This window comes from Ursus arctos, unplaced genomic scaffold, assembly GCF_023065955.2.
Source record: "Ursus arctos isolate Adak ecotype North America unplaced genomic scaffold, UrsArc2.0 scaffold_3, whole genome shotgun sequence".
Lineage (NCBI taxonomy): Eukaryota > Metazoa > Chordata > Mammalia > Carnivora > Ursidae > Ursus > Ursus arctos.
In genome coordinates this window covers 26,436,465-26,451,504 of record NW_026622985.1, presented here as the reverse complement: position 1 = coordinate 26,451,504, position 15,040 = coordinate 26,436,465, and the positions used below count along the sequence as shown (strand labels likewise).

Below are 15,040 nucleotides of genomic sequence, written 5' to 3'. Positions count from 1 at the left end.
TACAAATATCTGAATGTAGTCACCATTTAGTCAAAATGTTTGACTTCATATAGATCCAGGTTTGACTTCTTTAAATGAGATCTTTGTTCTGTGAAAGGACAAATTTCAAGTCATGGAAAGAGGGCATATGTCTAAGCCCATGAATGAATACAGGCAATTAATTTGAATCCAGCAACTGGTTAGGGTCCCATTACCTTTCATGCTATAAAATTTAGAGGAGGGGTAAGAAAAGAGAGAGAAGAGAAAGAGAGAGAGAAGGAGAAATGCAGTGGAAGTCAGAAATATGAAGAACAGTGTGGCTTTTGTTTGGATTTGAAGGTCAAGCAGTTCTTCGTCCTACTATAAAAACGACTAACTGTGAGCGATCTTGCATTCAAGAAATTTGTATTGATTTCCTTGCTTTTTGAGAATCTGACCTGGTTATTGTAATATAATCATCTGTAGAAATCTGTTTTTATCCTTAAGATAATCAGACCACGGGAACATTCCAGCTTTATTCTGTAGAGATAAGTAGACATGTATGATTTTGACATAAATTCTCCCATCTTTTTTAATTTTCATGTATTAAAATAAACACAGAAGATGAGCATCAGCTCATAAAATAATTTTTCAATACCTTAAATAATGTACCAATAGTGATTATTAACAATGTCTTTTTTTTCTTTATTCACATAAAGCTACATTAGAGATTATGAATTCAGGAAAAAAGGCAGATATAAAAATTTATAAATAAATAAGTAGAATGAAAATTAGAATTGACTCATTAGGAAAGATCATGGTTCTTCTTCCCTAATTAATTGGTGGGATACTCTGATTAAAGAACATCAATTATAATTTCTTCTTTTGCTTGTGTTATTAAATTAAAGAGAAATATATGACATAATAAAAAAAAGACAACTTCCCAATTAAAAAAAAAAGTAATACATGAAATGGACTTTATATGTAATTGTCTTGAATTTCACAAGACTGTTTTTTGGAATTGTATCATAAGAGAGTGTAATCTATAATTGATCACTATGATGTTTGAAATTATATGAAATGATTTTCTCATTCAGAACATCTGTACACTTAATGCTTACTGTCTATATCATCTTATAATGGTGATAATAGCACTTATTGAGCACAAACTATTTGCTTCACTCTGTGATCAGCGTATCTTCCATTTTGTCATTAAACATTTTATAGACACTAAATTGTTTGGTGAATCTGGAATAAACAGAATATTTGTTTAATCACCTTTCAAATTTTAGAATAAAAATTTCATTAGAGTGCTTGTCTGAAATGGCACTTTTGATTACAATTGTACATTTACTTCTCTTTACGGTTGACACAGATGTTGAGGTTAGAAGTAATGTCTTAACCATAAAAAAGCTGAATTATCACCCAAAAAGAATTACAAGCTTTAGCCTTCTAGGATTCATCATAGTCAAACTGATTCTGTAGAGATTTCGATTGTTCTTTAATGTTTGTTGTTGTCTAAATATGAATATAGGCAAGATGTGAAAAGGTACTGAAATATTAAACCTCTCACTATTCTGAATACTTACTTTAGTTCCAATTCCGACTTATGTCATGGTAAGAATTATAAAACAGAAGCTGTGAAAAGAAACTCCTAAAATTCTGGAGGAGTGGAGTCAAGGTTGAAGTCATTTAATATCAGTTATAGCTGAATGTGTCTACATATAGGAAAAACAAAATAAGATTAAATAAGGAAATACAATATTAAAAAATATGGGATCTATCTAGATTTAGAGAAAGGGTCTCTGATTTTAGGTATTTTTGCCCTGGAAAGTGATGAGATAACCTAAATTCTGGCAATCCAGAATTTGCTGTGACTCAGTACCATGAAGGTCTTGAAAAGACTCTTTTCTCAGTTATAAAGAAATATAAAGTCCCTGGTAGGAGGAACATCTAAAGAAATTGGAGTAAAAAGGAAGGATTAGGCAAAATCAAGTATATTTGAAAGTGATGGAAAATATAGCTGCTAACCCATACTCCAGGAAAATATTGCCTTTTTGTTTAATGAAGTGATCCAGCAGTAACATTTTTTTAAAGTGTAGTTTGTTTCCATTGTGATGTCATACATAAACCACTAAAGACTTTTCTCTAACTTGTCTGTATGGAGGAACCAGTGATTCTCCCTGAACAGATTTACAAAATTTAACCTGTAACTTATTTTTCAGTTGGGTGAACATTTTCATTGTTTGGAATTATAATATAGATAGGCATTACATTTGTTATTTAAAATTTAGGCTACAGAAGTTGGCAAACAAAAAGAATATTTCACTGTCCTTAAAATGACATTGACATTTAATAATAATGTAAATCACAGAGCATATTGCTCTTCTTATTTATCCCTTCACCATGCAAAATTAACATGTAAACAAGTTAGAATATTTGGTAGAAAAGCAATTTTTCAGTGTACTCCATCTGGACCTTAATTTCCTACTTCTGGTCAAGATTGTTGAACGTATTAATATTTTACCTCTACATATTCACACAGGTGATTGTGTGCTTAGCTATGCAAACTGTTGTTGTAGGTATTTTACCTGAATTATCTAACTTCACCTTAATAGCTCTTAGAAGATATATTATTAACCCCGTCTTCCAAAAACTGAGGCCCAGGTAGCCTAAGGAATTCATCTTAGTTTGCATAGCTAGTAAGTACTGTGGTGATGCTTGTGTTCTGACCTATAACTGGATGACTCCATGTTCTGTAAATATAATAGTTGTCTTCCTATAACTTCTTCTACTTGATTTTTAGATCTCCCTTATGTAGTTTCTGTGTGTTTCCAATTAACACCCACCTTTGTGTCTTTTAAGGCATCCTCCTATTGCTTAATATTTATATAATTGTCTTGGTTTAGACTCCGCTGACTTTTTTTTCAGTTTGCCTAGCTCCCTATGTATTTGGTTTCTCTTATATTAGGGTAGAATTATTATAGATTTTAGAATCGGAAGGAATGTTGAAGAGCATCTTCTCTGTTTGATAATTATTATCTCCTTGAACGGTCATTCAGTCAGTCAGTGAGCATATCCAGTAATGTAGCCCCTGCTTCTCGTATTAGCTCTTTCCGTCCTCACACAGCTCAGGGTACCTGAAGTTTCAGTCTTGTATTGACTGTCTGTAGCATTGATTATTTGCAGTTATTTGGACACTGGCGAGGGGATAAAATTTAAATTCAGATATGGTGTAGTGAATTCTATTTTTTCTCTTTGGAGACTAACAGCTCTCATTTATTTCAGATATAACTCATATGAATGAAATTCTCCCTTCCTTCCTTCCTTTTTTTTTTTTTTTTTTTTGGTGGGGTGAAGGGTAGAATAAGGCTAGCCCAGTTGTTTTTCATGAATAAATTAGAAAATCATCTTTTAATAATTTGTTAACAATTCTTGTATTTTTGTGTATTAGATGTATAGATAAATCAATAGATAGAAGTAGACATTCAATTTAATATTTACTGACTGGTAATAAGGAAAAGAAACCATGTGAGTTGTGGATAGTGAGCTATTAATTCTATATTTCCTGATGTGAGGGAATGTTAATTCTGGTAAATAAGTCATTTATATGAATGATTGACAGTGTGATACAAACAGTAAGAGTAATTTAAGCAAAAGGTTATAAAGAAATTATTTCTATGAGAATTTCTTGGAGCTTACATTTGAACTAGCTCTTAAGAATGGATATTTTTTTGTCAAGGTGGTATATAGTTGTAGATGTCAGAAACAAAGGCAGCAAAGGCTAAAAAGTGGACATATGCAGAACACGTTTTCCTGTAGAATACAGGACATGAGGGAGGAGTATTGGGTTAGGGTCTAAATTCAAATGGTAGTGACCTGGCCTTTAATGCTAAGTTAAGGAGTTTGAATTTTATCCTCCACTGAAATAACATTTTTGGTAATATGGAGAAGGCAGTAGGAGAAATTGATAAAGCAGGGAAATTTGTCAAAGGGTTGCTGAGCTGGGGTCAGGGCTGGGACAGAGGAATGGTCTGCATTGCTGCTTCCTGTCCTTGGAAAACACATTCTTCATTTTGTGGATGTTGATGAAAGGGTTCTACTACGTGTACATTGGAAAAATCTGAATCATTGATTCAGGACACAGTTTTGGAGAATCCTCAACATTTCTATCCCATGGAAAGGGGTTTGTGGGGCATATATACACAATTTTTATTTGAAGTAGAGAGTTAAAGAAAATGTCTTTGGTGATTATCAATAACTGCCTTTCTGAAGCAAAAGTGGATTTACAATTAATGTAATTTTTTTTTGAAAATATTTTTCTCACTTAGGTATAGGTCTAAAAGTTCACTGTTTGCCCCCTTACAGCAAATGCAAATAAAAGAAAACAAACAAACAAATAAAAACTGAAAAATTGAAGTCATAGTAAAATTCATATAACTTACGTTTTCATAAAAACCTAACTTAGTTTCTCTGTATAGGTCTGTTATAAAATATTACAGAAGATTTAGATGGTAGAGTTAATGATTTAATGGTCAAAAAGACATGTAAAAATTCCTCATTGAAAAGAAGCCTCAGGGGTGCCTGGGTGGCTCAGTCTGTTAAGCATCTGTCTTCCGCGCAGGTCATGATCTCAGAGTCCTGGTATCAAGCCCCACATTGGGCTTTCGGCTCAGTGGGAAGTCTGCTTCTCCCTCTCCCTCTGTCTCTCCCCCTGCTCATGTTCTCTCTCTATATATATCTCTCTCTCTATCTCAAATGAAGAAATAAAAAAATCTTAAAAAAATAAATAAAAAATAAAAGAAGCCTCAAACAACTTAGGAGTTTAAACAGTGTTTCCCCCATACTACCTCTGATTTGTCAGCCCCTATGCTTATCCTTCTAGATAATGACTTGGAGCAAATGAAACCCCTTAAAAAAGTCTTTGTAAAATTAAAGACATTTTGTATACAGTACTGAGCATTTCATTCTGTCATTACAAGCGAAGAGATTCTGTCAGATCAGTTGTGTGAATGAGGTATTTCTATCCCTTTCTTCTGAAGGAGTGTGTGGTCTTGAGTATGAAATCAGTGAACTAATGAGTATGACTTCCATTTCAATGAAATATATATATATATAAAGGCTCCTGTATATTTCTTAGTACCATCATTAAGAACAGCCACTGATTGGTAACTGCAGGAGGCAGTAGTTAGATTGCCATGTACCAATAGCCCATGCTCATGTAGCACCTCACATTAACACCCAATGTCTTGCTTTGTTACCTTGCAGAAATGTTGGAATCCAACAATGTGATCACTTTCAATGGCTTGGCCAACAGCTCCAGTTATCATACCTTCCTTTTGGATGAGGAACGGAGTAGGCTGTATGTTGGAGCAAAGGATCACATATTTTCATTCAACCTGGTTAATATCAAGGATTTTCAAAAGGTATCTTTATTCTAATATATACACTGTAGTTCTTTTAAAACATCTCAACCTATTTAACAGTTAATTCTCTAGCTATTTAACAGTGTGACAACTGGAAAAGATTGTTAAAATTATTATTTTATCTTTTCAGATGCAAGTAAAAGTAATGCATTGATTTGATTATCACAGATCAATGGAAGCAGTAAACCATAAAAATCATCGAGGAAGAAACCATAGTATTTTCAATGATCATTATAACTTCAGCTTATTCTTCCGTAGTTACATAATTATTGCTGCATAAAACTAAATATCTGAACCATTATAGACATATATCATAATTAATGCCATGTGTGAAATGATATGTGTATATGTATGTATAAATTGATACATCTCTCTATATTGCCAGCAGATGCAGAATTCATCAGTCATTATACACATGCCTAATCTGTTGTGTCACCTGTTTTTGTAAATAATGTTTATTGGAATACAGACACTCTCATTCATTTACATATTGTCCGTGTTTGCTTTCATTCAACAATGGCAGAATTGAATAGTTTTGATAGAGATCATCTGGCTCATAGAGCCTAAAATATTTACTATCTGGCCTTTTAAACACAAAGTTTGCCAAACCCGATACTCTGTGTCAAGTTTTTACAAATGTGGTCATTTAGACATTAGAAGTCTATTGGCTTTATCCTTATTCTTTGTAGTGTTTCTGGCTTATTTAGTTAATAAGCTATACAGTTTGGAAAATAAACATAGATTGAAGAATTAGTGGAAATTATGCTACTAAGTCCATATGCTATACACAAAGCCAATCATTTTTTTCACAGTCAATATTTCTAGTCATAATTCTCTGAGGGACAAAGTCTTTTATGCAGTAGCTTTTGTAAGAGTACTAGTAGAACATATTTTTTTAGAGTACATTCACATCAGTTTTTATGTATGTTAGTTTTGCTTCTTAACATTTAGGGATTAGAGTGGTGTTCCTCAACTTCTGATAAACTTTAACAGATTGGACAATAAATTTTAGTAACTGAATTCTGTGAAAAGCTTTTGTTCTGGTTGGAGAATATTGCTTTAAGGATCAAATGAAGATGAAATTCAAAGCTGATTCATATTTCTAATAGAATATACCACTGAACCTAAGGCTTTTACTTTCCTATTACTCAAACACTAAAATTCTGACTGTGCATGAAGACTTAATTCATTATGTATGTCATATAAAACAGCAGTGCCCTTACTGATATACTTTGGGATTAATATACGGCATTTAAAAGTCACCTTTGATATTTCCTTTTCTGATTTTTCAATCTATTTGATTTCTAAGTCTCCTCGAATCATAGCAATATCCCTAAGGTTATCTGTTGCCTAAGGAAACTGGTTATCCATTTGTTTTTCTTAAATGACAGAAGTATTTACCTTAGAGTCCTTTGTAAAGGTCATAAAAGAAGCAGGTTTTGTTGTTTAGTGAAAAGAAGTCATCCTTTTTGTATAATGAATGAAAAATCTAAGAAGATTAAGCAGAATTTGATATTTTAACATATCAGTTCAAATTTTAGTGTTTGTAATACTTTTATCATTTTGTAAAATTCATATATATGAATATAAATATATATGCATGTATCTGTGTGTCTATAAATAATATGTGAGCACATAACATCTCAGAATACATATTTAATGTCTGGCATTCTTCTCTAAATAATAAAATAATAAAGATTTTTAATTTAAATGGTTTGTTCTAAAATTGAAAATACCTAATTATCATATGAGACTACCTACTGTTTTATAGATGAGGAAAATCCCAGAGCCATTTGTATGCCCAGGATATAATCACGCTGTCTTCTACCAACTAGACTTGTAATAAATATATACTGAAGTAGTGAATCAATTAAAGTTAGGTGACTTGCCCAGTGTCATAGTGTTGTTATAGCTCTTGCTTTTGAGGTTAAAATCATTATTCTAATGGAAGATATCTCATTCTAAACATTTAATTATACCACACTGTTTATAGGAGCAAACGCAGTTTACTTAAGAATTCAAATATATTTGTCTATTAATATTCTTTTTAACTTATGTATGATGTTATTCAACATTTTCTGAAGCATCTACTCTTTTGATAAGCTTTATAGGGGTCACTGTAGGATATCATAAATAATTCTTGAGGGACTTGTAAAGATAAGATTATGAACAAATAGGTGGATAGCGGGCCAATCCTTGTTAGAGACAACACATTCTCAGATTTGGAAGGACCATGAAAGATTCTAAGCCTTGATAAAAGGGTGCCATTTCTTTAAGGTATAAATGCTTGAGTAAGAGGATCTGCCATGAATAGAAGCATAGAGGCATGAAGAAAGGAAAGTATAATATAGATCATGAAGCCCTTTCAATACGAGAATAAGAAATTTAGTCATTGTTAGTTAATTGAGAAATTTTTGAGCAAAGAAGACAAAATATCAACAGGTTAATAAATGTAACTGAAAAGTTAGGCATTATTCTTCATGTAAATGGTTACTGATGGAAATGACAAATACATATATTTTTCTGTAAAATAAATATATATATATTTATTCACTGACTTACAGTTATCCTCATGAAATTGCTTTCCAAAATAGCACTTTATATGCTAAATTTCTTTTACTCATGCCAGATTTTTAAGCTTTATTTATTTGCATATTTTTACTCTGGAACTCTAGAAAGTTGAGAGTTCATACTCCTCTAAGTATAGGGGAATTAATCTTCAATGTTACCAAAATTATTTTCATTAACATTTGACATAAGAGAAAAATGACAAAATGAGGCCCATGCTATCTCAACACCAACAGTCAAGAGCTAAGAAACAATGAGAAAAAACCTTGCCTTTTTGAATTCAAAATTATATGTTTTAGTGTTTGGTAAGTTTTGTGTAATGTAGCTGGCAAGCTTAATATGAAAGTCAATAAATCTTAGCCCTACTATGTATTATTATTATTATTATTATTATTATTATTATTATTGTGTCTTAAATAAAACTTATATTTTAGCCTCCCATTGTAAATTTTAAGAATAGATCACTTGGGCTTTCCATAGCCAATGTAAAGATAGGGCTCTGGAACCTGTGGAATGAACTATCCAGCATTCAGTTGTAGTAATTCAGAAGTCAGGGTAATGTGAATTTTAAGGACATGAATTTACCATTCTTACATTGTTTTTTATTATGTGATTACTATATAAGAACTGTGTGGAACAGGTCAAATGATATGTTTAATGTACATACACAAATATACATGAAATGAAAAGCACATGAAAAAGAAAATACATAAATTAAAAGCTTCAAATGGTAATAATGAATGCATATCCAAAAATTTCTAGGGCTTTTATAATTGTGACATGGACCTGAAATGCATTTGTTATGCCATCATAGGTTATTTCAGTATGTCCTACATTCTTGCTTCTAAATGTGTTGTATTTTGTTTTTTGAATCCCTAGATTGAATATCACAGCCCTTGCACAAGTTCGTGACCATTTATATTGAATTATCAGGAGGTTCCCAAATATGATGATAGTCAGTCATTTTGAGACTAAAAGCTATCTAGCAGACATGAATGATTGCCACCATGTCTGGATTTTTTTTTTTTTTTAACATATAACTTCTTTTTTCTGAAACTGTTACCAGAAGTGAAAGATGAATTTAAAAAAAAAACAAAAACAAAAGCAAACACAACAAACATTAAATTGTTCTGCCCCAATATAGATAGTCATTTGAATTGACCTGGTGAAATGAAAAATTTTATATTAAAATTTAGATGAGGATATTTGCATTAGTATTATGAAGGAAAATACACCCACAGTCCTCTAAGCCATCAATAAAGTCTTGTCTTGTCTACCACTGTCACTGTAGTCATACAATATAGGAACATTTAGAATTTAGCAGAAATGTTATCAAAGGATGAAGGTGAAATATTAGGAATGAAAATACAATTGTTTTTCAGTTAGTCTTTTTCCCACAGTGGCAAAGCTTTTAGAGCTATCTATTTGCTTCTTCATTTCCTTCTTTATCTCCAGAAAGTATACAATGCTACTCTTACCCACTGTCCTGTCCAAAAAAAAAAAAAAAAAAAAAGATTCCTTTCTATGATGGGGTTTTCTAAACCCTATCAGTGGCTCATTCTAGTGTGTCATGCTGAGATTTGAATTAGGGAATAGGATCCAGAGTACCCAGTGTTTAAGTTTCATGATCACTATTTCATGATAAAGACAGATTCATTTAGAAGAATGTAAGCCACTTTTTATGTTTATTTCTACCTCTCTTCCCTAGATTTTCACCTCCTCCCAACCTACCTGACAGTTCTCTTCTATGCACACTGCTCAGCTCTATTGACTACTTAAATTCTGTGTGGTCTGATGGGTAGACAGAGATTGAATGATTTAAGTCCATACCAGTTAACTGATGCCATTGCAAAGTCTAAGCTGAAAAGTCCCTGCCACATGATGTTTTGTGGAACTTTCTTTATCTAAGTTGCCCCACCTTGATGTAACAGTCTGTAATGTTGGATCATTTAGAGAACTTAAGTGGCATAAGATTATGTTTTTCTCTGCCCTTAGATTGTGTGGCCAGTATCTTATACCAGAAGGGATGAATGCAAGTGGGCTGGAAAAGATATCCTGGTGAGTATCACTCTTCTAAATCATCTCAGTAATTGCATAAGTAATTTATTACTCTGTTATCATTTTGTTCAGTGTTGTATTACATAAACACCATGCTTTACCTGTGTACTTAATCACTTTTTAGGAGTAAAATAATATTTAATTTCGGATATTGACATTTTTATTTAAAGAAAGTGGGTAAAAGTAACAATATGCCTAAATAAAGCAGATATATGTTCCCTTTGAGGATTTATATATATGTAAAAGATAATTAACAGCCATTTTGAAGCATAGGTACTTGTATTCAGTAAGTCACCTTCTTTCTACAAACTGGTTTTCATATGTTAATTCCTCTTGAATTCCTTTTGGATGATATGAAATTTTTCTCCTTCTGAGTCACAATTAAATTACCCCTCTTTCTTTCCATTCCATTCTTTTCTTTCCCTTCCTTTCCTTTCCTCCCTTCCTTCCTTTCATGTTCTGGTTTCTTAAATAAATATGGATTGAGTAATAACTATGTAACAGACATTGTCCTGGGTGCTATGGAACAAAAGAGAAATGGTAAGCAATCCCTACAATGGTTTTACCATTGTAAAAAGATATAGGCCATTTTTCCTGAAGTAGACTTAGGTGGGTCGCTGTTTTGAGGTATAGCCAAGTATTTGCACAGATCATAAAAAGCAGTTATAGTCATTTAAATCAATAAAGTAAAATGAATTACAGGATTGAAAACATACATAATTTGTATTATTTTATGTCTTAGATATTTTTGGATGTCTAAAATACAAGAAAAAAGTCTGAATGTTTTGTGTATGTATTGGCATTTAGAAGAAATTTATCTTAGGTGCTTAAAAACATACACTAACCTGTATGTATATATATATATATACACACACACACACGTAGATATTTTCAAGGGACAACTTGGTTGATTGGTAGCAGCTGCCCAAGATGATGTTTATGTTTAGAATGATTTAGAGGTGGTATCTGAGTTCATGGGGAAAGAATGCCTCAATCTGGTAGCAGTGTTGGCTACAGGTAAAGGAAGGAAGTTAAAGGAACGTGAAGTACAGATATTCCCCATCCTTGATTAATTACATATTAGCAAAGATGGGAAATTTCATCCTTGAAAATTGCATTTTAAATACAGTGTTGGTAAGTTACATTATGCCTTCATAGTACAATAAACATTTTTCTGATTAGGTGAGAGTGGACCCCCCCCCCCAAAAAAAAGGTGTTCTGTCAAATATTAAACCATCCCAAATTGATGCATATGTTAGGGCTATTGGAAAGGAGTAAATAGAAAGAACATGAAGTAGGAGTCCAGAAAAGTCAGGAATTTTATGCTGATACCCCCAATGACTCATTAACTGTACGCATGCAAGTACTTCTTTTGGAGTGCTTTATTATTTTATCCATTACATGAGGCATTACATATTTTACAATTGTGACAAACAAGATTAATCGTTTTTGTGAAAATTATTTAAAAGAAGAAAATATTTCACAGGTATAAGGCAAAACACAAAACTGAATACACAAAAAAATATTAACATCAGATTATGTTGAAGGATTTCAATGTGATAATAACTAAGGATGGATAGAAATTGAGATTTTACTGGTATACAGCTGTGACTTTTAAAAACAGACTCTTTCCCTTTCTATAGTGAAGACATGGAAACATAATTATTGAGAATCTTTCCTGTGTCAAGTACTATGATAATTTAAATGCTATTTTGTAAATGTAATTTTAATAACTTTATGAGGTGGGTATCACTACCCCCATTTTCTTGATCAGGAAATAGAATGATTCAGAATATTCATTCAGAATCTTTTCATTCAGAATTTTAGAACATTTTGAGTAGTAAGAAGTTGAGATCAGAATTTCTGTGCCTCTGATAAAGTTTTTGGTGTCATGTGGCATATATGGATTTGAACTTGCTTGTTAACACACAGAAACTGAACTATGGAGATTCTAATAAATACCTATTCTGGTTTTATCAAGGCCGTTGGCATAACAGCAACCAGCTCACAGCATTCCTATAAGATTGAAACAATCACAAGTGAAATTATTACATAGACTGTAATGCACGATACAAATACTATTATTAGTGTTACTAGTATATGCAGTAAAGTTGCTTAGGCAATTTCTAATGAAAACATCATTAATGTGATTAATTTGGTTCTCTTTAAAGATCATGACCACTGTAGTGTTACACTATTCAATTCGATTTGAAAATTAAAGATAATATGATACTGATCTGACAAAAATATCTGGATTTTATAATAAGCACTGTACCCAAGTACAGAACATATTTGATTTAATGATTAAATCAGCTCATTGAGTTGCTAAGATAGCAGATAATCTTTTGTGTTTGTGGTTTCCAAAATTCACCTCAGTGCATTTCCCTCATATTTTATGGCTCCCCTCTGCCCTTCCCTCCTCTCCTCTCCTTCCTTTCTCTCCCCTTCCACTCTGGTATCAGTATGAAACGGAGGGATTCTGGTGTTAGCCCAGATGCAATGAGTTCAGCAGCTGCAGTAAAGTCCTGAGCTGCACAGTGCCCTATGGATAACCCTAATTGTGACTTCGGAGGTTTCCTCTCTAAGAAGGGCAACTTTAGTTTATTTTCCAGGCTTATTGAAAATGCTTATGGGGTTCAAAGAACTAAATTAAAAGGAACTAAGACATGCAAAGTTTGCTAAGTCTGATACAAGGTATTCATGGCACCTGATCATTTCATACTGCCTTGTAATAAACATTCTGACAGCTTACAAATCATGTCACATACATTATGGTAGAGATAGGTGTGTTGAGAGAGGTAAATTTTTGAAGATTTAATGGTATGTCAATATTAGCCATACTAATCTTTTCAAAAGTGAACTAATTAATGTAACATGATAAAATGTTCTTTGGTTATTACTTTACATTCTTTTGAATTAAATCCGTTCATTTGCTGTATATTTTGTTTTCTCTTTGTTAGCACTTATTTAATGAAAGAAAAACACAACAGTTTTCATATATTTTGGTTCAAAAAAACCCAAATATTTCCTCTAGCTCCAAACACCAAACACCAAACACTATAAAATATATTCAATTAGTAAAATATATTTCCTACTATTTTTCTGGTAACCCATTTATTCCTTTAATAGTGCTTTTCATTAACCTACTATTCAAAATATATTTTATGCATTTAAATGCATTTTATTAAAGTTTATTTTCTTTTCAGGAAACTTCATTTATGTACTTCAATTTACATATCTATTTTATTTAAATAAAATACATGGCATTTATTCATTTATTCATAATTCATTATTCATGCTTTTTTTCCATTTCTTTCTTAATGTGAGATTTTAGAAAATAGCAATTAATTGACTTCCTGGATAGTATTAATGTTTTTACCAATAATTTCTTAACCACTTAGAAAGAAAGACTAAAGGTAAGTAGTTTTTAAGAATTTTCATTCAATATCATTGATTTTTAAAGTGACACATAGTTTGATAGAAATTCTGTACTGTATCTTGAGTAAATAATAGCTGTGACATGTGGACAGTAATTCCTTTCAAAGAGCCCTTGTGGTGCTGAAACCAGAAGAATGAGGTTTGAGTAGTTTTTGTAGCCATCAGGACTCCAAGGTAGAATTGTAACCAAAATAGGAACTGACCTGAACATTTATAGAAAAGTAAACTAGTGACCTCCATGAGCGCACTCCATGGTTTCTAGAATCTGAGTTTACTGTTTCCCTCTGGTTTTAGTGTTTTCTTAAGAAGTCCTCTAAAAATAAAGCTCCTGTATTTTTTTAAAAGATTTTATTCATTTATTAGAGCATGTAAGTGAGAGAACACAACCAGGGGGCACAGCAGAGAGAGGAGAAGCAGACTTCCTTCTGAGCTGGGTGCCCGATGCAGGGCCCCATCCCAGGCCCCGAGATCATGACCTGAGCCGGAGGCAGACACTCAACCAACTGAGCCACCCAGGGCCCCAATAAAGCTCCTTAAAACAAACCTTCCAGGAGGAAGTGCTGTCTTCTCAGTATTAGATTCAGATGCAAGAGTAAAATAAGAAAAGTAAGGCAAAGGCACTGACTAATTTTGTATATCTTGAAAGTGGATCAGTCTTAAGTCTGGTTAAGTTGGTTAAGACAGTACGGCTACCTGGGAAGTCAGGATATGCCACTAGATTGAACCTACATAGTTCCTGTCCATCCATAGTTCCTTAACCTACATAGTTCACCAAATATAGCATCATACAAAAAATTGAGCCCCTTCCCATTCTCCCAGGCAGCTGGAAAGATATACACCATCATTTCTTACGGCTCAGTTTGGCATCAAACACATGTTAAATCAGCAGCTGGCATTCAAGCAGCTATTCCGCAAAGATGGACTTTGTGGTAAAGAGGGAATCTGCAACCTGAGAGACATTTGTATTTCCTTTCTTTCTACATGTATGTGTAGATGGAGGGAGCGAGAGAATATAAATGGGTCTTAGGCTGCTGATAAAAACATTTCTGACAACATCATTAATCTGTATTTATTATTTTCCCTTTGTGGAAGTGAATATACCAGATATATACTAATGTGCTTTCTTGGTGTAATAGGTTCTACCCTTTTATATTGTTGTGGCATTCCTATATTAGGGGAGTTGAATGCTCATGAACTTTTCCATTGTTGTAACTTGAGAGTTGTAATTTGAAAAAAAAATGATGTATAATATTATTGGACAGAGTCCCTGAATAAGGAGATAAATGCAATCCAGATATCTCTATTCTGACTGCTATTATTCACCTTTACTTTGATTTTTGATATTTTTTCTGGTCCTTAAAATCCACTTTGTTATTCACAATAACATTTCTATTGAGGGATTAACTTCCTTGACCCTGTTTTGCAAATGAAAACTGAATACATGCTAAGCTGGTAAAAGAATCTGTTTCGAATCAATAGCTCTCTGTATCTTCTTTGTTTATCCTACTAAACCATCTCTCTTTGCACTAAGTTTCAATAAAACCAAATGGCAACCGTATGACTGTTAGAAATATTTTGAACATCATTGGAAA

General features: G+C 32.6%; 1 protein-coding gene across 13 annotated transcripts in view; it reads left to right on the top strand.

Annotated features, from left to right (window-relative positions):
- Window positions 1-15,040, top strand: part of SEMA3A (semaphorin 3A) — an 818,384-nt gene that overhangs the window by 666,491 nt on the left and 136,853 nt on the right. For all 13 annotated transcript variants that reach the window (XM_057304266.1, XM_057304265.1, XM_057304264.1 and 10 more), the window contains 2 exons: window positions 5,227-5,384; window positions 9,948-10,010. In XM_057304266.1, the coding sequence (XP_057160249.1) occupies window positions 5,227-5,384; window positions 9,948-10,010 (221 nt within the window). The remainder of the gene's footprint in view (window positions 1-5,226; window positions 5,385-9,947; window positions 10,011-15,040) is intronic.